At 46.9% G+C, this 22823-nt stretch overlaps 1 protein-coding gene across 2 annotated transcripts in view; it reads right to left on the reverse strand.

Annotated features, from left to right (window-relative positions):
- The window catches only part of tnn (tenascin N), a 47263-nt gene that overhangs the window by 18804 nt on the left and 5636 nt on the right, over positions 1-22823 (reverse strand). For both annotated transcript variants that reach the window (XM_066681434.1, XM_066681433.1), the window contains exons 2-7: positions 16614-16751; positions 12915-13137; positions 12270-12830; positions 6557-6820; positions 5205-5387; positions 3538-3627 (exon numbers count right to left, since the gene is read on the reverse strand). In XM_066681434.1, coding sequence (XP_066537531.1) covers positions 3538-3627; positions 5205-5387; positions 6557-6820; positions 12270-12830; positions 12915-13137; positions 16614-16748 — 1456 coding nt within the window. In that variant the 5' untranslated portion in view covers positions 16749-16751. The remainder of the gene's footprint in view (positions 1-3537; positions 3628-5204; positions 5388-6556; positions 6821-12269; positions 12831-12914; positions 13138-16613; positions 16752-22823) is intronic.

Here is a 22823-nt window from a genome sequence, read left to right on the forward strand (position 1 = left end):
GACATTTGTGAAGGCGACTAAATGATCATTTAATTGTTTATGGCACAGTTGATTGTTCAGTAGCTGATGAGGCAAAGTAACTTTATTAAAGAAGAGCTTTATAATGAAGTCCTGGACACAGCTCTCCACAAACACAAAGGAAACAAAGGGCAGTGTACTCTTTGACGCGTTGGTAGCGCTCCTGCCTGGCGCCCAGCGATCAGGACGAAACGCTTACAGAAAATGGATGGTTGAGTGATTATTAATTGATTATTAAATACAGATGAAGGAACACAGTAAAACCTCATAAGGTTTGGCAGTAAAAGGGATTTACAGTCCCAGCGTCTCTGGAGCCGGGGTCTGTCCTTTAGGGCTGTTAAGTTAAATGGGGGATTCCATGTGGTGGACGGTACGATGCGTCCTGAAGTCTTTGAGCCCTGGTGAGTGCCTTGAAAAGCCATTTCCTCTGGACTGTGCTAGAGGAGCACTGTCTGAGGGTAAGCGAGGGGGCCACAGTACCCCAGTATTTGCTGAGGAGGGGGAAAATAGCGTCTAACATAAAGGCTGCTGTATTCGAGGGGCAGGAAGGGGGCTGGGATTTACAGTGGAAGCAGGGTATTAAATTTTGACATCATCCTTCAACTCAGACGACTATAAAGAGATTTTCCACCTCACGATGTGTATGGATTCACAGTGTGTGTGTGTGTGGTGGGGGCAGGGGGGATGTTTTAAATCTGTTACCAACGCAGACACAGCAGCAACACAACTGTGTACAACACTCACTCCTCACACCCGCACCAGGCACCATGTACCTGCTGTTCCATTTACCCCTTCCTTAAAGCTCTCAAAGCTCAGATCTTGTGCAGACGTTCTTGCAGAGGCATCTGTGAAGCACTGTATCTGTGTTCTCTGGAGAGATGGAGCTCCAGCCAGTATCTCTGGGATACCCAGAGTGATGTTTGTGATCCAGACCTAATCACCCAAGGTCTCATGCACTTCCGGCTGCTGACAAAGCTCCTCCATCAACCTCCGGCCATCGTCTTCTGTCAAGCCTTCCCAGAAAAGTAGAAGAGAGCAGGGAAAGACCCCTGATGCAGGTGTCCATAGAGGTATGGCCGTGTGGAGCACTCCTGCATCCTAATGATCTGTTGAACACTTGTGTGAGAGGCAGGGGTCAGGTTCGAAGTGGAAGAAAGGAGGAGGATAGAAGTGCTCACCTCAGAATGAGAAGGATTTCTGTTGACCTCGAGGCATGAAGAGAACAGAGGAGTGGAGGAGCTTGGACATGAAGAGACAAGGAGCTTTCCACTGAGGGGACGCCCTGTTTTAAGGCAGCAGCGCTTTTCTGCACTGAGATAAAGGACTTCCAAAAAGTCTCATCAAAATACCTCTTATATCTCATTACGAGAATATTAGAGTCCCCATCCCCAGAGGAGTAAAGTCCTCAGACCCACAGGCATAAAGGAAGTTTCCTATTGGTCTACTTTTATTTTGACACATTTATAGTGTAATTATTTTGCTCTGAAGTGTTCCTCCTCTTTTGTTGCAGCTGAAAGGTGTAAATGTTCCTCAGGGGTTAATAAAGTGATCAGTCTGTCAGTGACACTCTCTCTGGATGAGATCACTCTCAGGAAGTCAGAGTGTCGAGAAACCGGCCGGGTGATGTGTTCATATCCTCTCTCCGAGTCTCAGAGTGAGGGGTGTAATGAATGAGGACCGGTGTTAAGAGCAGACCGCCTGCAGCGCTGTGATGTTCCGCCGTGTGAGGAACAGAAAGGCCTTAAGTCAAAGGCCAGGCCGGGCTTATGTTTTCCACCATAACTCAGTGGAGCAGATGGTGAACAGGAGCTGCAGGAACACGGCTGTCTTTAGCGTGATATATGAATGCCCTCGGGTGAAGGTGGCCATGGCCTGAATGGAGTATCCTCTCGCTCCTCGGACCGTAACTCTCAGGGAGCGTGCTGATTATTCGGCCAGAAACACCGAGCAGTAATTGCCCAGACTGCTGCCCGGTGCCCAGGCTATTGCCCTAAGTGCCCTGAGGACGTATATTTAACACTCGGCGCTGTTTAAATTAGGCTTTCGTTATATGTCTGGGCTTCCTGCCTTCTGCCAGATGGTGACTGTAATGTAAAGACAGTAAATATAGGGTTGCCAGGTCCTCGGCACAAGCAAAAATCAATCATAATTCTGCAGTTGGGTTGCCAGATATCAACAACAAGAGAAATACACACAAAAGAAGCTAATGTCTGGATTCTCTAGTGCCTTCAGTCTGTAATTTCTGTAAACAACCGTGAAATGAAATGGGACACTGGAGCAGCTGCACATGACCCTGGTCACCATTCCCAATCCATTTATGGAAAAAGTTAGAGTGCTGTTTGTTTAATGTTTGTCTAATATTAAGTTTAATACTGTCCAATCCTCACAGCAATACTGCATACTTTGTTATCCCCCTTCCCCCCTGTTCTTCAGCGCTCAGGACCCCCACAGAGCAGGTGTGACGTGGTGGTGGATCATTCTCAGCGCTGCAGTGACACTGACGTGGTGGTGGTGTGTTAGTGTGTGTTGTGCTGGTGTAGAGTGGATCAGACACAGCAGTGCTGCTGGAGTTTTTAAACCCTGTGTCCACTCTCTGTCCACTCTGTGAGACACTCCTCCCTCGTTGGTCCACCTTGTAGATGTAGAGTCAGAGACAGTAGCTCATCTGTCGCTGCACAGTGTGTGTCGCTCGTCCTCTAGTCCTTCACCAGTGACACAGGACGCTGTCGGCTTTGTGGACTATTCACTGAGGGGTTTAAAAACTCCAGCAGCACTGCTGTGTCTGATCCACCTCTACCAAGTCTATATTACTGCAGAAATTAGAACGTTTCTGGCCACACACTCAGGTAAGCGTCACATATTTGTCCAGTTGCATAATATCTAAGCCCTCAGGCTCCCTCTGGAATTTGTGCGTTGCTCTTGGACGTGTGCAGCTTTGAGGGGTGAAGGTCAGGAGGGGGCTGCACATATTTGAATAGCCTTGGGTGAAGTAAAAAAAAAAGGTGAGGGTGAATTTTCACTGTAGGAAGCTGTTTAAGTGATTTATGACAACACAAAAAAACACTGAACAACACACATCCTGTCTCGCAAAAAGATAAACGCCCAGCGAAAGAGGGCTAGTGTTTGATCAAGACAGAGACGTCCCCAGGACGTGCTGGACAACGTTAGACGTTCCTGGACACATGGTTGTCTGGCGTTTCTTACGGTATAAATCACTCATTTCATCAGTGACAGCCTCTTCTTTTAGGGAAAGGCTCTACTCGATGTTGGAACATTGCTGTGAGGATTTGCTGCCAGCTACAAGAGCATTACCTGTGTCGCTTTATACCCCTCTGGCTTTGAGCATGTGGATTTTAGGTTCATGTGCAGCTGCTCCGTGAGTGTCTCATTCCACTGGACGGGGCTTTGCTCTAGAGATTATACAACGGGTGCACCTTAAAGTGGCTTGTGTCTTGAAGCCCTGTGGACACTGCCGGACAGAGAAGTATGAGTGCTCGTCCACAGCGGAGACATACTGACCTGTGACCCCCGTGGTGTGGGACGGCTTGCCCTCGTTGCCCCCTTTAACAGCCTGCACTGAGATATGATACTCCGTCCCTGGGTTAAGGCCTGTGGGAGAAATCAACAAAGTTTATATTCACACAGAACCAGAGCCATACCTTACACTATATGTTTATGTTATGTCCAGGACCTTGGGGCTCTAGACCAGAGGTATTCAGACTGTCTCCCGGGGCCTCTAGAGTCCTTTAAGTAGTTTCTCTCAGCAATCTCACCTTGCACTGGCAGACACCCACGATACCTTTGTGACCCACAGTTTGGATAACTCTGATCTAGGAGATCTGCTGAAGGGTATTTTTGAATGATGTTTTGGATCATTTCTATGTGTCACTTCATTGTGAAGTTCCCCAGTGTAACAGAAGGTGGCACTGTCAGAAAATGAAGTGTTTGGTTTACTTTGTGTAACTTTACCACACCTGAGCTCACACAACTAAACAATACTTTCAACTGTGACTTCATACATTACAACTTCCAACTTGATTCAGACTCACATCCATGTGACTCACGACTCAACTCTGACTTCATAACTTACGCCTCCCAACTTGATTCAGACTCAAATCCATGTGACTCACGACTCAACTCAGACTTCATAACTTGTCTCCTAACTTGATTCAGACTCACATCCATGTGACTCACGACTCAACTCTGACTTCATAACTTATGTCTCCCAACTTGATTCAGACTCACATCCATGTGACTCACAACTCAACTGTGACTTCATAACTTATGTCTCCCAACTTGATTCAGACTCACATCCATGTGACTCACAACTCAACTCTGACTTCATATCTTACGACTCCCAACTTGATTAAGATTCACATCCATGTGACTCAAAACTTGACTTCGGCTTCAAGTCTTATGACTCTCCATTTGAATCCTACTTTGATTGCTGGGTCTCACTGGCTCAACTCTGATACGCTGAACAGTGACTCTTCACTTGAATCTGACTCTTAGGATTGTAATTCATGACTCGACTCTGACAGTGACCCATAACTATGGCTTCAAATTTTGACTCCCAAATTGACTTTGATTCACACCCCAATGCGCCATGACTCCACCCCACTCACAGTACTGTGTCATAACTTGATTTTGACTTGCAGAAGCTACTCATACCTTGACTCTGAATAACTGTACAGTGATTTATGACTCAAATGTGACTCAAATATGATATAAATCTTATGACTGTCAAATTGACTCTGACTCTTACCCCTGTGAGTCATGATCAGACTCTGACTCGATTCTGACTTGCAGTACAGTGACTTCTGATTCATCCATGACTTCATATCTTTCAAATGACTCTCAACCTGACTCAGACTCTCACCCCTTTATCTCATGACTAATAGTACAGTGACTCATTACTCGAATCTGACTTACAGTCTTCGCATCGCTGTACAGTGACACGATCTCAGTTCATACTACAGTGACTAACTCAAATCCATGTGACTCACGACTCTGACTTCATATCTGTCTCAACTGAAGTGACTTATGAACACCTGAGCATTGCTGTGAGTGCATTTTCTGGATGTATGTAACCAGTATAAATATGTACGCAGTGTCCAGCTGGAGGTAAATATTCAGGCAAATTTCTGGACAGTGCCACTCCCATTAGAGCTATATCTCTTACTGACCTATGATGGTGTGGACAGTCCTGGCCTCCTGGCTCCGGGCCACGTTCTCCTGCTCCTCCTCGCCGTCAGGGTTGGCATGTCGCAGTTTAAAGTAATCCACCTCGACCTCTGGGTTCTTCCAGTCCACCTGAATCGAGTCCTCCGTCTGACCCAGGACTCGCATTCCTTCCACACCAGACAGGTCTGAAAAGAAGAGTCAGGAGGGGTCCTGGTCAAACACCGCGGGTGGACAAGGCATTTACACACACCAGCGAAGGGAAACTAAAATGGAGGGCCAGGGAGGGCTTCCCCTTAAGCAAGGGAATGATCTTCACTCCCTGCAGAACCCAAAAGCACAAACCCAAGAGACCAACATCAACTCATCAATTGATAGTAGTCTTTCAGTAGTGCACTCACTGTCCACTCTGTGAGACACTCCTGCCTCATTGGTCCACCTTGTAGATATAAAGTCAGAGACAGTAGCTCATCACAGGACTATGTCGGTGGCCTATTCTCATTACAGCAGTGAAACTGAGAATGCGCTGTGAATGATCTACCACCACATCACACCTGCTCTGTCAGTGTCCTGACCATTGAAGAACTGGTTAAAAGGGGTAACTAACTATCTAGGGCAACCGCTGGAGTACACAGTGCTCCTGTGTGGTCAGTGGAGCTGAGCTGAATAGACAGTGAGTGTGGAAACAAGGAGGTGGTTTTAATGTTGTGGCAGCTGGTGGTAGGGTGAGTTAAATCCATGTGTCTGAATTCTTGTTGGCCCTGAGGTTTTGTGCTGAGTCAGAACCAGGCCATCAGCACATTCTCGCCGTCTCTAAAGAGGCGGGAGGTCTTTGAGGGTCTCCGCAGTGGACCACATTAACACACTCAGAGACTTCACTCTCGTCCTGATGTCCCACAACTGTAAACAACTTTACTATGGAGCTCCAGCTGCTGCTTCTCACGCGTTTAACAGAACGAGAAACAGTGGAGCCACTGCAAGCACAGGAGCAGCACAGATATTACTCACATTTCTACAGTATGAGTAGTTATGAAGAATTAGGACTGGATATGTTTGGCTATGATGAGTTATGATTGGTCATGATGAGTTATGATGAGTTATGGTTGGTTTATGATGAGTTATGATGGGTTTTGATGAGTTATGATTGGTCATGATGGGTTATGATTGGTCATGAGTGGGTAGGTTGTGTAGGTGTGCGAACATACAGAAAACTAGTGTAAGCCTTCTGTGAGTATTTGATGGCATTCATCCACATGAACAAGACAAGTTCAATTTAGGAATCCATTGAGAAGTAATAATAATATTAATATTAATAATAATAAAACCTTAACATACTTTATAATCAGGCCAGATTTACCTGTGGTGGCGATGATGCTGTCGCTCTCACTGCTGACGCCCCTGATGACTGCATACACATCGACGATGTAGGTGACCCCGGGCCTCAGGCCAGTGATGAGGTATGAGTTCTCCGTGTTGGCGACCTGAACCTCCCGCTCAGACCTCCTGTCATTCTCGGGGTAGTAGGACAGAACGTAGTACTCTGCTCCTCTGACCCTCTCCCACTCGACCAGGAGAGACACGTCCGTCACCGAGATCAGGCGTAGACCCTGAGGACCCAGCACTGCGGAGGAACCAGAGAGGTCAGTGTCAGCACTCAGAGCTGCTGAAGGTGTCGGAGTGAGGGACCAAGCACGGCTACAGGGCTTTCTTCTATATATCAACCAAAAACACTGCCAATGACACTGGTGACCTGGTTACAATTCTTATGTAGATCATTTTGATGATATCCATTTCAACATAGGGTCTAGCCCACTCTTTTCCTACCACATCACCCCAACATCGCCAGCTCCTCTCAGGGGTCCTCAGGCACAGGCCTTCGTCTGTTTATATCTGCTGTATTAATTGGATAATCTGCATCTGTTCTGGACTGAAGTCTGACGGTACATAACGCTGGGTTTAGGTGATACGCAGAGATGTTTCATCCCAGTTCAGTTTGGGGTGTTTCTACTGGTCTGTTCTTAATGAAAGTTTAACCCAATGCACACACAGACCTCTCCTGTGTCCCAGTGATGCTGAAGCACAATCAGGACCAAATGGCTCTGATTTTCCAAACCGCGGCTATATCTCATTCATGTGGAAATAATGTACACATCTGAGAAGTTTCCACACAGAGACTAACCAGTAGCATACGGGGGAATGTATAGCGGCGGTCTGGGTTCGAGGAAATGCAAGCAATGCTAGAAAAACAAACCCAAAAAAGAAAGCGGCAGGGAAAGCGGAGGAGGGAAAATGGGCCTAAGCGACCACATTAAACCAGGAAAGAATTCACAGCAGGTAAAGTCAGCGTTCCACATGAGGAGAGGGCAGGAAGTGAACTGTTTTCCTTCGTTCTAGCACAAGATTTCCATCCAGTGGCAGCTAATACTCCTCCTGCCTTCCTCTGCTTTCAGAAGCAGTAACAATCTCACTTCGAAATAACAGCTCAGAGAGGCCAGGGGGACCTGTAAATCAGACTCTGGAGACCAGGATCTGGGGATGCTTGCCCTCGCAACATCTCATTCAGACGTAGAAAATTACTATAATAATAATAATCATCATCAAATATACACTGCAGCTTCATAAGAACGTGGAATGAGGCAACGCTAGGAGGTGCTTTGCAGACCCTGACATACCTCTTTATTTCTCAACTCACTGTCCTCTCCACACAGGAGCACTTTGAGGTTCTACAGTTACAGACCCTTTCAACCTGTTGCTCGGCATACTTTCTTATCCCAATCATTTCAGGACCCCCACAGAGCAGGTGTGACGTGGTGGTGGATCATTCTCAGCGCTGCAGTGACACTGACGTGGTGGTGGTGTGTTAGTGTGTGTTGTGCTGGTGTAGAGTGGATCAGACACAGCAGTGCTGCTGGAGTTTTTAAACCCCTCAGTGTCTGGACTGAGAATAGTCCACCGAACAAAAATATCCAGCCGAGCTGGTTTTTAGTCGTTTGTGCTTGGTTTTCTTTCTTCTCCGTTCACGTTTTCTCCATTTTTTATTTCTCCGCGCTCGTTGTGTCTGTTTTGCTGCGTTTAACCTCGTCTTTGGGCTCTCACATAAACACAGGTGCAGCGCTGTGATTGGACAGACTCAGACGAGGGGGCGGGGCTATTCTAAAGTCTCTGCACTTGACGTCAGAAGCGGAGCAGAATCAGAACAGCTTGTTTTATCCTGTGTTTTCTGATTTAGGCAGTGGACAGAAAAGTGACGGGGGTCTTGTTACACAGTGTGAGGGTTAGGGTTAGTTAACTCCCCTCACTAAGCGCCATATTTCACAGTGTAGACCAGGTTGTCTTCTGAATGCGAGTTCAGGACTTGTTTGCGCTCGGTACAGAACTCCAGAGCGGTGGGCGTTTCTCACAGAGCGCCCCGGAGCCCCTACATCTGCGCTCGTTTGATGCACAATGAAAATCCCCAGAAATTAAGCAGGCGATTATGATAAAGCTCCCGGCTGATTTCTCTTATGACTGATCTCAACCGCGAAGACTGGTTTCATCTCACATCCTCCCCTCCTTCTCCTTACGAGTCGAGGCCTCACACTTCCCGCTGAGGAGAAACGGCTTTAGCGCCTGTGGCTTCTGCAAATATTTCTGCTGACATTTAACGGTGAAAACTAGCCCCAGAGGTGGACCTCCGTCTAGAGCTGATGGGCTCCAGGAGCCATGTGGAGGAGCAGGGGGAGGGGAGGGGGTACATGGGGGACATCTGCTCATTGTTTGCAGCTTAAAGACTGTACTTACATCTTCTTAAGTCCAAATGTTTGTTGCAGCTCAGTTGCTTCTCCAAGGTGCAGGACACCTAACCTTTACCTGACTGTGGACAGATGTGAAATAGCAATAGCAATGGAGCACCCTGGAGTAGCTGCACATGAGCCTGAAGTGTCTATGCTCATAGAAGCCTCCCTACTGCTGGGCTGTAGAAAATTAACATTGTGGCGCTCCAGCTAATAACTTTGGGATGAATTCATCATCAATCACCATCATCAGTTCCTGAACTCTGACGCTCTTGTGGCTGCTATCAATTCTTCACAACAATGTTCCAGCATCCTTTTTTCAGCCTTATCTCATTAAAGTAGAAGGCCTTATAGTGGTATGGGTGATAAGTCTGTGTTTTTTCCCATTGTTCCTGAAGTTCTGAGAAGGAAACCCATCTCTTCTTGAAGCTCTCGTGCCTAGCATTGTCACCAATGTTGCGAGTGGTCTTAATGTTTTGGTTCATGGCTGTGGCTAAAGCTAAACCATTAGGTGAGTGATTGACAGGCTAAGTGCTAAGCTAACGCCCATTAGTGTCATAAACTTGAAGCTATAATTGCAGCTCTTAGAGGCGCAGAATGCTGGATGCCTGCTACCTGGTAATTATCATTCATGGACTCAATTACTCTGTCCCCTTGAGTTAGTAAAAGCTCACCCACAAGTGTCAGGACGGATGATGCGTCCAGCCCAGAGGCTCTACCCCATTCCCGATATTGTTGTAGGGAAGACGGCGTGTCCCTGCATTCCTGCTCCGAGGCTTTGCTTTAGCGCTGAGGATTAAAGCTCTGCTGATGAGGAGGGCGGAGGACACTGCTGTGTGATTAAACACTGATGAGAGCCAAACCCTAGCGCTGCTTTATTACAGCTCTGTACAGACCAGTGGGAGATATCAAGGGAGTTATTACATCGTATCAGTGAACAGCTCAGTGTCCAATCACACAGGGCCTGGCACTGAGACGTGTTGGTGGTGATCAGATCACATTCGGATTTCACTGTCATCAAGGAAAGACCCTAAAAATGCGTTGTGATCAGATTATGATCAGATCTCGCCCACTACATTCATGGTCATCATCGTACACGAAGGAATGACAGAGGTTCCGTCATTAAATAAAAAAAGAAAGATTCTTAGGAGATTTTTTAATACTTTGTTTAACTAAACTGTTCTCTGTTTTGGCTTTAAAATGAACAAAGGAGGTCTACTCGCTGGAAAATGAAAATGTGAGCTGCAGAACAGCCTGAGGTTTTCCCTCTACCCTATGTAGTGTATAGTGTAGGTCATAATACAGCAGTTCTCTGCGTCCAAAGTAGTGGGCTGTATGTTAGATTTGTAAAACCATTAGATTAAATTTAGCCAAGCCTAGTTTCTCTGTAAAACATTAAGTGCACTTCGTGGAGCAGTAAAATAATCTAAACCTCTCAGGCTTTGTTTGACTTGTGTGTTTATGAGTAATGAGGGGGCAGTCGTAGCCTGGTGGGTAGGGAACTGGGTGTGTAACCGGAAGGTTGCTGGTTTGATCATGGTCATGACTAAAGTGTCCCAGGCTCCCAGGCTGCCGTGGCTAGGGCTGCCCACCGCCCCCTAGTGTTCCCTAGTGTGTGTGTGTGTGTAAAAGTGTGTTTTACTGCACGGATTGGGCTAAAAGCAGAGAACAAAACTCTGCCTCGACCAATAAAAGTGATTCTAATTCTAATGAGCTGTGGACTAATCTACAACATGAGCCTTTTCCTGTTAGGTTTAGAAATGTCAGATGTTATAATAAAGCAATAAGCCAAGAGAGGACGTGCGTTACTGTGATTTCATAAAACTGCAGTAATGCAAGGTCTCGAGTGGCTTATTGTTTTTATAAAACAGTTGCCAAAGTAAAATATGAAAAAATACACCAGTGCTCAATTCATAAATACAGTGGAACCTCTACCTACGACTTTGATCCGCTCCGTGACCCGGTTCGTAAGTAGAAAAGTTCGTTTCTCGAGTCAATTTTCCCCGTTTAAAATAATGGAAAAGCAATTAATGTGTTCCAGCCCCCGCCCCCCGAAAGTCACCCTTTCTGCACTGATATATGTTTACAACACTCTCAAATTAGTAAAAAAATACATGTAGCGTTACTAAAAATAAAAGAGAAATACAGTGGTAACAGTGATAAAAAAGAGATAAAGTTTTAAGTGGTTACACATCGCTACCTTGAAGACGTGACGACTGGCTGGAGGAGTAACACAGGCACTGGCTGTATGACGGGAGGTGGGGGGTGGGTGGAATAATGGAGAGTAGGCGGTGAATGTGGGGAGACGAAGCGTAGATACGGCTTAACTTAGCACGAATTTCGATGTCTGCTTTTTACACTAATGCTAAATTGCTAAAGCTACAATGTGCTAATCTTAAAAGCTCACTCCAGTCTGGGGGCGCTGGGAGACTCGCCTATTGGGGTCATTGGCCATTTCCAGCCGCCGGCTCGGAGGAGGCTCGGGGTCATTTCTAGAGTCGTGGTTCATTGGTGGAGGCAAAAAATATTCAAATGCCCGGTTTGTATCTTGGAAAGTTCGATAGTAGAGGTTCCACTGTATATTTAATTATATAAAAAAAAAACGATCTATACTGTTGCTGGGCAACATGAGGGGTATTAATGAGGCGTAGCTACCCCATGAAACAAAATAACGTTCAGGTGTATTCAAGATTTTTAAGTAGAAACACGGATTTTTGTCGTCTTCCTGAAGGGACTCTTATTCTGAAGAAGTTGTTGCAGGAAGTGCTCATCTGAGGCTGTGTATTAAGCATTGAAGCTGAGTACCATGAACGTATCTGAACAATCTGCAGCACTGTATTTCAGTCTGGATATCTCACTGTTCTGGGCACTGATGTCTTTAGACCTGTCTGCGTTCCAAGCCCAGCCCCACCCTCCACTCGTAAATCTCTAGTGGCGTCTCTGTTTTAGAGAGAATTTTATAAAAGAAGCTGGGTTTAAAACAGCGGTGCATAGTAATATGTGAATAATTTGGAATTCAGATGTGGTCTGAATTCGAATGTGGCTCAACTTTGAACGTGGCTCAGCCAATCAGATTTAGGACTGAAGTTATCCATTTTATAATTCAGAATTCAGTCACACACACACTCACACCTGTGGACAATCCTCCCACCCACATGTGTGTTAGGACTGTGGGAGGAAACCCACGCAGACACAGGGAGAACAGGGACACAGGGATCCCACCCTGGTCCGCTGAGACCCTGCAGCGGTGTCCGAGACACCTCCTGCACCCGCAGTATGTCTCCCTCTAGCTCTTACCCATCGAGCAGTCATCTCCGAAGAAGCCCTCGTCACAGACACACTTTCCGTCCACACAGCGTCCGTTGTCTTTACAGTCCCCTGGACATCTCCGGACACTGCAGTCATCTCCGGAGAAGCCTTCGTCACAGACACACCTTCCGTCCACACATCGTCCTTTGTTGTTACAGTCCCCTGGACATCTCTGGACACTGCAGTCATCTCCGGAGAAGCCCTCGTCGCAGACACACCTTCCGTCCACACATCGTCCGTTATCGCTACAGTCTCCCGGACATTTTTGGACACTGCAGTCGTCTCCGGAGAAGCCCTCGAAGCACACGCACTTGCCGTCCACACAGTGGCCTTTATCGTTGCAGTTGTCTGGACACAGCAGGAGGCTGCAGTCGTGTCCGGTGTAGCCGGCGTGGCACACGCACCTTCCGTCCACACAGTATCCGTTATCATTACATTCGTCCGGACAGGAGGACGTGGAGCAGTCTGGACCCTCCCAGCCCAGGTCGCACTTACAGCTGCAGGACTCCTGCTGGTACACACCATGTCCACCACAGCTCATGTCCACACCTGGAAGACAAAGCAGGACGGTCAGTTCAGAAGGACGTCAGGGACGAGCTGTCCGCAGAGCTTGGTTGTAACACGCACTGGTACCTGAGCCTCCTTTACAGCAGCCCTGAGCGCACTGACTCTTCAGGTAGGTCACCTCCTCCTCCAGCCCGTTGATCCGGTACAGCAGAGCCTTGAAATCTTCAGAGTCTGCGCAGCCGCAGCCGCCCGACACCAGCCTGATGTTGTGTTTGAAGACGATGTCGTTCTCTCCGTTCAGAGTCATCACCTGCCCCTCAGCGGCCTGGTCCTGGGCCAGCACCGCAGCCTGAGGACAGAGGGGACACCACCTCATCGGAACACATCCACCTGGCTGGTAACTCACTCACTCATTCACATGTTCACTCATTCATTCACTTAGATACTCACCCGCACACACTATCGTATACTCACACTACATACCATCATGCACTCATTCACTCACAAACACATTCCCCCTCATGCAGACTTACTCACATTTCCACTCATTCACTTACACAAACTCACTCATTCACTCACATACCCACGCACATACGTACTAATATACATACTCACTCACTGACATATTCCCTCACACATTCACTCACTCACTCACTGACATATTCCCTCACTCACTCACTCACTGACATATTCCCTCACACATTCACTCACTGACATATTCCCTCACACATTCACTCACTGACATATTCCCTCACACATTCACTCACTGACATATTCACTCACTCACTTAGACACATTCACTCACTCACTTAGACACATTCACTCACTCACTCACTGACATATTCCCTCTCACATTCACTCACTCACTCACTCACTGACATATTCCCTCACACATTCAGTCACTCACTCACTCACTGATGTATTCTCTCACACATTTGTTCACACACTCACTCACTGACATATTACCTCACTCACTCACTCACTGACACATTCCCTCACACATACACTCACTGACATATTACCTCACACATTCACTCACTTACTCACTGACGTATTCCCTCACACATTCACTCACTCACTCACTGACATATTCCCTCACACATTCAGTCACTCACTCACTCACTGACATATTCCCTCACACATTCACTCACTCACTGACGTATTCACTCACACATTTGTTCACACTCACTCACTGACATATTCCCTCACGCATTCACTCACTCACTGACATATTCTCTCACACATTTGTTCACACACTCACTCACTGACATATCCCCTCACACATTCACTCACTCACTCACTGACATATTCCCTCACACATTCACTCACTCACTCACTGACACATTCCCTCACACATACACTCACTGACATATTACCTCACACATTCACTCACTCACTCACTGACACATTCCCTCACACATTCACTCACTCACTCAGACATATCTCATCACACATTCCCTCACTCACTCACTGACATATTCCCTCACACATTCACTCACTCACTCACTGACATATCTCATCACACATTCCCTCACTCACTTACTCACTGACATATTCCCTCACACATTCACTCACTCACTCACTGACACATTCCCTCACACATACACTCACTGACATATTACCTCACACATTCACTCACTCACTCACTGACATATCTCATCACACATTCACTCACTTACTCACTGACGTATTTCCTCACACATTCACTCACTCACTGACATATTCCCTCACACATTCACTCACTCACTGACATATTCCCTCACACATTCACTCACTCACTGACATATTCCTTCACACATTCACTCACTCACTGACGTATTCCCTCACACATTCACTCACTCACTGACGTATTCCCTCACACATTCACTCACTCACTCACTGACGTATTCCCTCACACATTCACTCACTCACTCACTGACGTATTCCCTCACACATTCACTCACTCACTGACGTATTCCCTCACACATTCACTCACTCACTCACTGACGTATTCCCTCACACATTCACTCACTCACTCACTGACGTATTCCCTCACACATTCACTCACTCACTGACGTATTCCCTCACACATTCACTCACTCACTCACTGACGTATTCCCTCACACATTCACTCACTTACTCACTGACGTATTCCCTCACACATTCACTCACTGACATATCTCATCACACATTCACTCACTTACTCACTGACGTATTCCCTCACACATTCACTCACTCACTGATGTATTCCCTCACACATTCACTCACTCACTGACATATTCCCTCACACATTCACTCACTCACTCACTCACTGACATATTCCCTCACACATTCACTCACTCACTCACTCACTGACATATTCCCTCACACATTCACTCACTCACTCACTGACATATCTCATCACACATTCACTCACTTACTCACTGACATATTCCCTCACACATTCACTCACTCACTGACATATTCCCTCACACATTCACTCACTCATTCCCTCACACATTCACTCACTCACTCACTGACATATTCCCTCACACATTCACTCACTCACTCACTGACACATTCCCTCACACATTCACTCACTCACTCACTGACACATTCCCTCACACATTCACTCACTCACTCACTGACATATCTCATCACACATTCCCTCACTCACTTACTCACTGACATATTCCCTCACACATTCACTCACTCACTCACTGACACATTCCCTCACACATACACTCACTGACATATTACCTCACACATTGACACATTCACTCACTTACTCACTGACATATTCCCTCACACATTCACTCACTCACTCACTGACATATCTCATCACACATTCACTCACTTACTCACTGACGTATTCCCTCACACATTCACTCACTCACTGACATATTCCCTCACACATTCACTCCCTCACTGACATATTCCCTCACACATTCACTCACTCACTGACGTATTCCCACACACATTCACTCACTCACTGACGTATTCCCTCACACATTCACTCACTCACTCACTGACGTATTCCCTCACACATTCACTCACTCACTCACTGACATATCTCATCACACATTCACTCACTCACTCACTGACATATCTCATCACACATTCACTCACTTACTCACTGACATATTCCCTCACACATTCACTCACTTACTCACTGACGTATTCCCTCACACATTCACTCACTTACTCACTGACGTATTCCCTCACACATTCACTCACTCACTGACGTATTCCCTCACACATTCACTCACTCACTGACGTATTCCCTCACACATTCACTCACTCACTGACATATTCCCTCACACATTCATTCACTCACTCACTGACATATCTCATCACACATTCACTCACTCACTGACATATTCCTTCACACATTCACTCACTCACTGACATATCTCCTCACACATTCACTCACACACTCACTGACGTATTCACTCACTCACTGACATATTCCCTCACACATTCACTCACTTACTCACTGACGTATTCCCTCACACATTCACTCACTCACTGACGTATTCCCTCACACATTCACTCACTCACTCACTGACATATCTCATCACACATTCACTCACTTACTCACTGACGTATTCCCTCACACATTCACTCACTCACTCACTGACATATCCCCTCACACATTCACTCACTCACTCACTGACATATTCTCTCATACATTCACTCACTCACTCACTGATGTATTACCTCACACATTTGTTCATTCACTCACTACAAGAGACACTGCATAAATTGGTAATGTCACTGACAAGTGGACATCCACAAGCCTTAAGACAGTGGAGAGTGACAGGTTCTCTATTCAGTAAAGAACCGTGCTGTAGGTGAGGAACCCACCTGTGAGCTCTGTTTACAGTCTGAGTCGATTTTATAGACGTGGCTGAATGTGACTCCTTTCTCTGACTCCTCAGCCTTCATGACTTGGGAGACAGACAGCACCCCCAACAGGAGCCAAACAAGACTAGACAACATGACCTGAGGGAGACACACACAAGAACATGACCTGAGGAGGACATATACACATACACACACACACACACACACACAAGAACATGACCTGAGGGAGACACACACAAGAACATGACCTGAGGAGGACATATACACATACACATATACACACACACACACACACAAGAACATGACCTGAGGGAGACACACAAGAACATGGCCAGAGGAGGACATAAACACGCACACACACACACACACACACACACACGGACATGACCTGAGGAGACCACACACACACACACACACATAAGAACATGACCTGAGGGAGACATATATACACACACACACACACACACACACAAGAACATGACCTGAGGAGGACATATACACACACACACACACACACAAGAACATGACCTGAGGAGGAAATATACACACACACACACACACAAGAACATGACCTGAGGGAGACACACAAGAACATGGCCAGAGGAGGACATAAACACACACACACACACAAAAGAACATGACCTGAGGAGGACACACACACACACACAAGAACATGACCTGAGGGAGACACACAAGAACATGGCCAGAGGAGGACATAAACACACACACACACAAAAGAACATGACCTGAGGAGGACACACACACACACACACACACTATACAAACACAAAAAGGACAATAAAGGAGGAAAACACACAAAGAACCACTTTACTACAGGGCACAGTGCAGAGAACCAGAACCAGAGAAATCAAAGGTGCCCTTTCTGTCCCCACCCTGATGTGATGTGATACGAGGACGGGATGCAGTCAGACATTGGCTCCTAGAAACGTGACTGACACATGACATGAACGTTCTCGTTTACAAATATGGACGTGTTTGTTGTGGATCCATGCAGCTGTATCCTGTACCTCCACAGCGCCGCCCACCGCCACCATCACCCCCAAAGCCCCCCACCACCCCCCCCCCCCCCCCGTTCGAGACAGGCTCTGTTCTGTGCTCTAATGAGGGAAGGTTTATTTTACTAGAGGAGCAGAAGAACCCACAGTAGGCATTAACCGAGCCTTCTGCAGGGCTGCCACTCTCCACCTCGACCTTTAATCACACGCCGCCGACCACAACTGCTTCACTCAGCGGGAATGATGTCATCGCTAATGACAGTGATGTCATCCAAGCTTCTTTTTTACCTCACGGGGATTATAGTGCTCAGACGCTGTGTTACTGAAATGGAAACCCCAAATATAGCTCTGGAAATAATCTGGAGGCTGGGTTGGTCTGAACTTAAAGGAGCATCAGGAAGCTCGTGAACTGAGAAGGACCATATGTCTAGAACCATTACCTCAGCAGTCCGACTGAGCTTCTGTGGCCTGTAAAGGGTGGGTTTCTGGGGGGACATTTTACATTTGAGAGGAAATCAGCCACAGCCAGTGAAACACCATCTCATGACTCGTTTGGAGGAGAACGCTAACCTCTGTTCATCAGCTCAACATGCTCGGAGGAGAACACTAACCTCTGACTCAACTCAGCTAACTTAACATTAGATAGACTGCACTAACACAGACCTACACAAAGCAGTTGACTGCACTAACACAGACCTACACAAAGCAGCTGACTGCACTATCACAGACCTACACAAAGCAGTTGACTGCACTAACACAGACCTACACAAAGCAGCTGACTGCACTATCACAGACCTACATGATGCAGCTGACTGCACTAACACAGACCTACACAAAGCAGTTGACTGCACTAACACAGACCTACACAAAGCAGCTGACTGCACTATCACAGACCTACACAAAGCAGTTGACTGCACTAACACAGACCTACACAAAGCAGTTGACTGCACTAACACAGACCTACACAAAGCAGCTGACTGCACTATCACAGACCTACACAAAGCAGTTGACTGCACTAACACAGACCTACACAAAGCAGCTGACTGCACTATCACAGACCTACACAAAGCAGCTGACTGCACTAACACAGACCTACACAAAGCAGCTGACTGCACTATCACAGACCTACATGATGCAGCTGACTGCACTAACACAGACCTACACAAAGCAGCTGACTGCACTAACTCAGATCTACACAAAGCAGCTGACTGCACAAACACAGACCTACACAAAGCAGTTGACTGCACTAACACAGATCTACACAAAGCAGCTGACTGCACAAACACAGACCTACACAAAGCAGTTGACTGCACTAACACAGACCTACACAAAGCAGCTGACTGCACTAACACAGATCTACACAAAGCAGCTGACTGCACTAACACAGACCTACACAAAGCAGCTGACTGCACTAACACAGACCTACACAAAGCAGCTGACTGCACTAACACAGATCTACACAAAGCAGCTGACTGCACTAACATAGACCTACACAAAGCAGCTGACTGCACTAACACAGATCTACACAAAGCAGCTGACTGCACTAACACAGACCTATACAAAGTAGCTGTATGCACTAACACAGATCTACACAATGCAGCTGACTGCACTAACATAGACCTACACAAAGCAGCTGACTGCACTAACACAGACCTACAGAAAGCAGCTGACTGCACTAACACAGACCTACAGAAAGCAGCTGACTGCACAAACACAGACCTACACAAAGCAGCTGACTGCACTATCACAGACCTACACAAAGCAGTTGACTGCACTAACACAGACCTACACAAAGCAGCTGACTGCACTATCACAGACCTACATGATGCAGCTGACTGCACTAACAGAGACCTACACAAAGCAGCTGACTGCACTAACACAGACCTACAGAAAACAGCTGACTGCACTAACACAGGCCTACACAAAGCAGCTGACTGCACTAACAGAGACCTACACAAAGCAGCTGACTGCACTAACACAGACCTACACAAAGCAGTTGACTGCACTAACACAGACCTACACAAAGCAGCTGACTGCACTAACACAGACCTACACAAAGCAGCTGACTGCACTAACACAGGCCTACACAAAGCAGCTGACTGCACTAACACAGGCCTACACAAAGCAGCTGACTGCACTAACACAGACCTACAGAAAACAGCTGACTGCACTAACACAGGCCTACACAAAGCAGCTGACTGCACTAACAGAGACCTACACAAAGCAGCTGACTGCACTAACACAGACCTACACAAAGCAGTTGACTGCACTAACACAGACCTACACAAAGCAGCTGACTGCACTAACACAGACCTACACAAAGCAGCTGACTGCACTAACAGAGACCTACACAAAGCAGCTGACTGCACTAACACAGACCTACAGAAAACAGCTGACTGCACTAACACAGGCCTACACAAAGCAGCTGACTGCACTAACAGAGACCTACACAAAGCAGCTGACTGCACTAACACAGACCTACACAAAGCAGCTGACTGCACTAACACAGGCCTACACAAAGCAGCTGACTGCACAAACACAGACCTACACAAAGCAGCTGACTGCACTAACACAGGCCTACACAAAGCAGCTGACTGCACTAACACAGGCCTACACAAAGCAGCTGACTGCACTAACACAGACCTACACAAAGCAGCTGACTGCACTAACACAGACCTACACAAAGCAGCTGACTGCACTATCACAGGCCTACACAAAGCAGTTGACTGCACTAACACAGACCTACACAAAGCAGCTGACTGCACTATCACAGACCTACATGATGCAGCTGACTGCACTAACAGAGACCTACACAAAGCAGCTGACTGCACTAACACAGACCTACAGAAAACAGCTGACTGCACTAACACAGGCCTACACAAAGCAGCTGACTGCACTAACAGAGACCTACACAAAGCAGCTGACTGCACTAACACAGGCCTACACAAAGCAGCTGACTGCACTAACACAGACCTACACAAAGCAGCTGACTGCACTAACACAGGCCTACACAAAGCAGCTGACTGCACAAACACAGACCTACACAAAGCAGCTGACTGCACTAACACAGGCCTACACAAAGCAGCTGACTGCACTAACACAGGCCTACACAAAGCAGCTGACTGCACTAACACAGGCCTACACAAAGCAGCTGACTGCACTAACACAGGCCTACACAAAGCAGCTGACTGCACTAACACAGGCCTACACAAAGCAGCTGACTGCACTAACACAGGCCTACACAAAGCAGCTGACTGCACGGGTTGGGTGTGGTTTCCTCCCTTCCTCCAAATTTTACATAGGACAGTTTCTTGAACACTCATTTGTGTACACAGATCTGGCATCAAACCCGGGTCTCTCACATGGGAACCAATGGTGTTACCACTGTACCACCAAAGTGCTATCGTATCATTAAGTAATCAAACAAACTCTGATTGCTACGGCAGATATCCGTTAATTAATGGCCTGGCTAAACCAATTGCATAAAAGCAGTATCAGTCTGCAGGTGGCGTTGTTGAGCATGAAGCTTGTGAATCTGGACTGTTTTAGCTGAAACAGTGGCCTCCTGTGCCAGACTCTTCCGGCCCGGGGTTTGTGTGACTGCACTGCTGTCTCTCGCTTGGTTTGTAGCACGGAGGAGGTTTCTTTGTCTGCGTTTGGAAAGAAAGCACTGCTCAAGGAGAAGCAAAGAGCGAAGAGGCAGATGTGGAATGGCAGAAATGCTGAGGAAGGGCCACATTAGCCCTCGGCGTTCCCAATTATCGGAAGTGGGAGATCTGGAACTCATGTCACCAGGATTGCTCAACTTAACCCAAACCATTAGCACTGGTGGGCACTTTGATGTGGGGTCTGTCTCTGAACAAACAAGGCAACCCTCTGCACATTAACAGAGCAGCTGCACATGAGCCAAGTGTCTGCATGCTTAAAGCAACACTAGGTAAGAGTTGGTACGTTTGCTTCTGGGCTCCACAGTTGCAGAGTGTATTTCAACTTTATAGCACTGTCCTGAAATCAGTGAAGGGTGGAGTGAGGGGGTGGTTTCCTACCCACCTCCAAAAGATACATAGTGTAGTTTCTGCCATGTGGAGTCTGAAGTAGCAGTGACAGAGGCCCTCTTCTCCCTGTTACAGCTGAGTGAAGCATCACAATGACCTTGAAGCTGTTTTTGTAAAGGTAAAAACTCTACCTAGTGTTGCTTTAATATCATGGGTGCTCTAGAGGGCCCCCTAGCACTGGTCTGCAGAACAATGGAACTGTGTCCTCAGGAGGGCTGGAGCTCCCTGCAGTGTGTGGTGATCACTGGGAGAACACAGAAGTCCTCATCAGAACCCAGCTACCACCCCCACACCAGCACTCCCCAGGGTCTTAAAGAGCTTGATTTGTAACTCCCCTTCCTGTCAGTGTGTTTGATTTGATGCTTGCCGTTTGCTGTCATTTGTTTCTCTTGGAGAGTCCTCGTTAGAGGCCTGCCAGCGTCTCCCAGTGTCCTTTTGGTCCCCTCTGAGCATTCCCACAACCTCCAACCTCCTCCTTGACTGGACAAGCCAAGCTTGGTCAAATATAGTAACGGTTGCTCTGTGTTTGGACGAGCAGAACACCACGCTGGCAGCGTCCACTGTAAAGCAGGTCCTGGTCCTGTTTGCCTCGGCTTCTCCTCAACATCTCCTGATGCTCTAGGATCCAACAGCTGTCACAAAAACGTTTGTAGACCCCCCACCACTTTGAGGGGCACCTTTCTCTGGATGTCTACATCCTCTGGAAGTCTGCCATGACTTGCTTCCTGAACAAACAGGAGCAGCACAACGTTTTCTTTTCATCTACTGCATCTACTGCTTCTGTCTTTAGAAGCGTCTCTCCACGTTACAGTAGAGTGAACGTGTGGGATTAGACCAGAATGATCCAGAAGGAGAAGAACGGGGTGGTCCACTCTTCAGTCTCAGTGCTGAGAGAGGCTGGATGTTCTGAGACCGTTCCACTCACCACAGCTCTTGCTGTTTTCAGCTTTTGCTGTTTCGCTTAAGTGTTATAAATAGAGGGTGCAGAAAATTTCAGCAGCATATACATAACGTACTTAGTGACCTCAGGACATAAGCAAAGATTTTTATTTCATTATTTTTTATTCGACTTGTGGCTACGTGACATACATTTCAAAAATATTCATTCATTCATTCATTATCTGTAACCCTTATCCAGT

This window comes from Hoplias malabaricus, chromosome 9 (genome assembly GCF_029633855.1).
Source record: "Hoplias malabaricus isolate fHopMal1 chromosome 9, fHopMal1.hap1, whole genome shotgun sequence".
Taxonomy (NCBI): domain Eukaryota; kingdom Metazoa; phylum Chordata; class Actinopteri; order Characiformes; family Erythrinidae; genus Hoplias; species Hoplias malabaricus.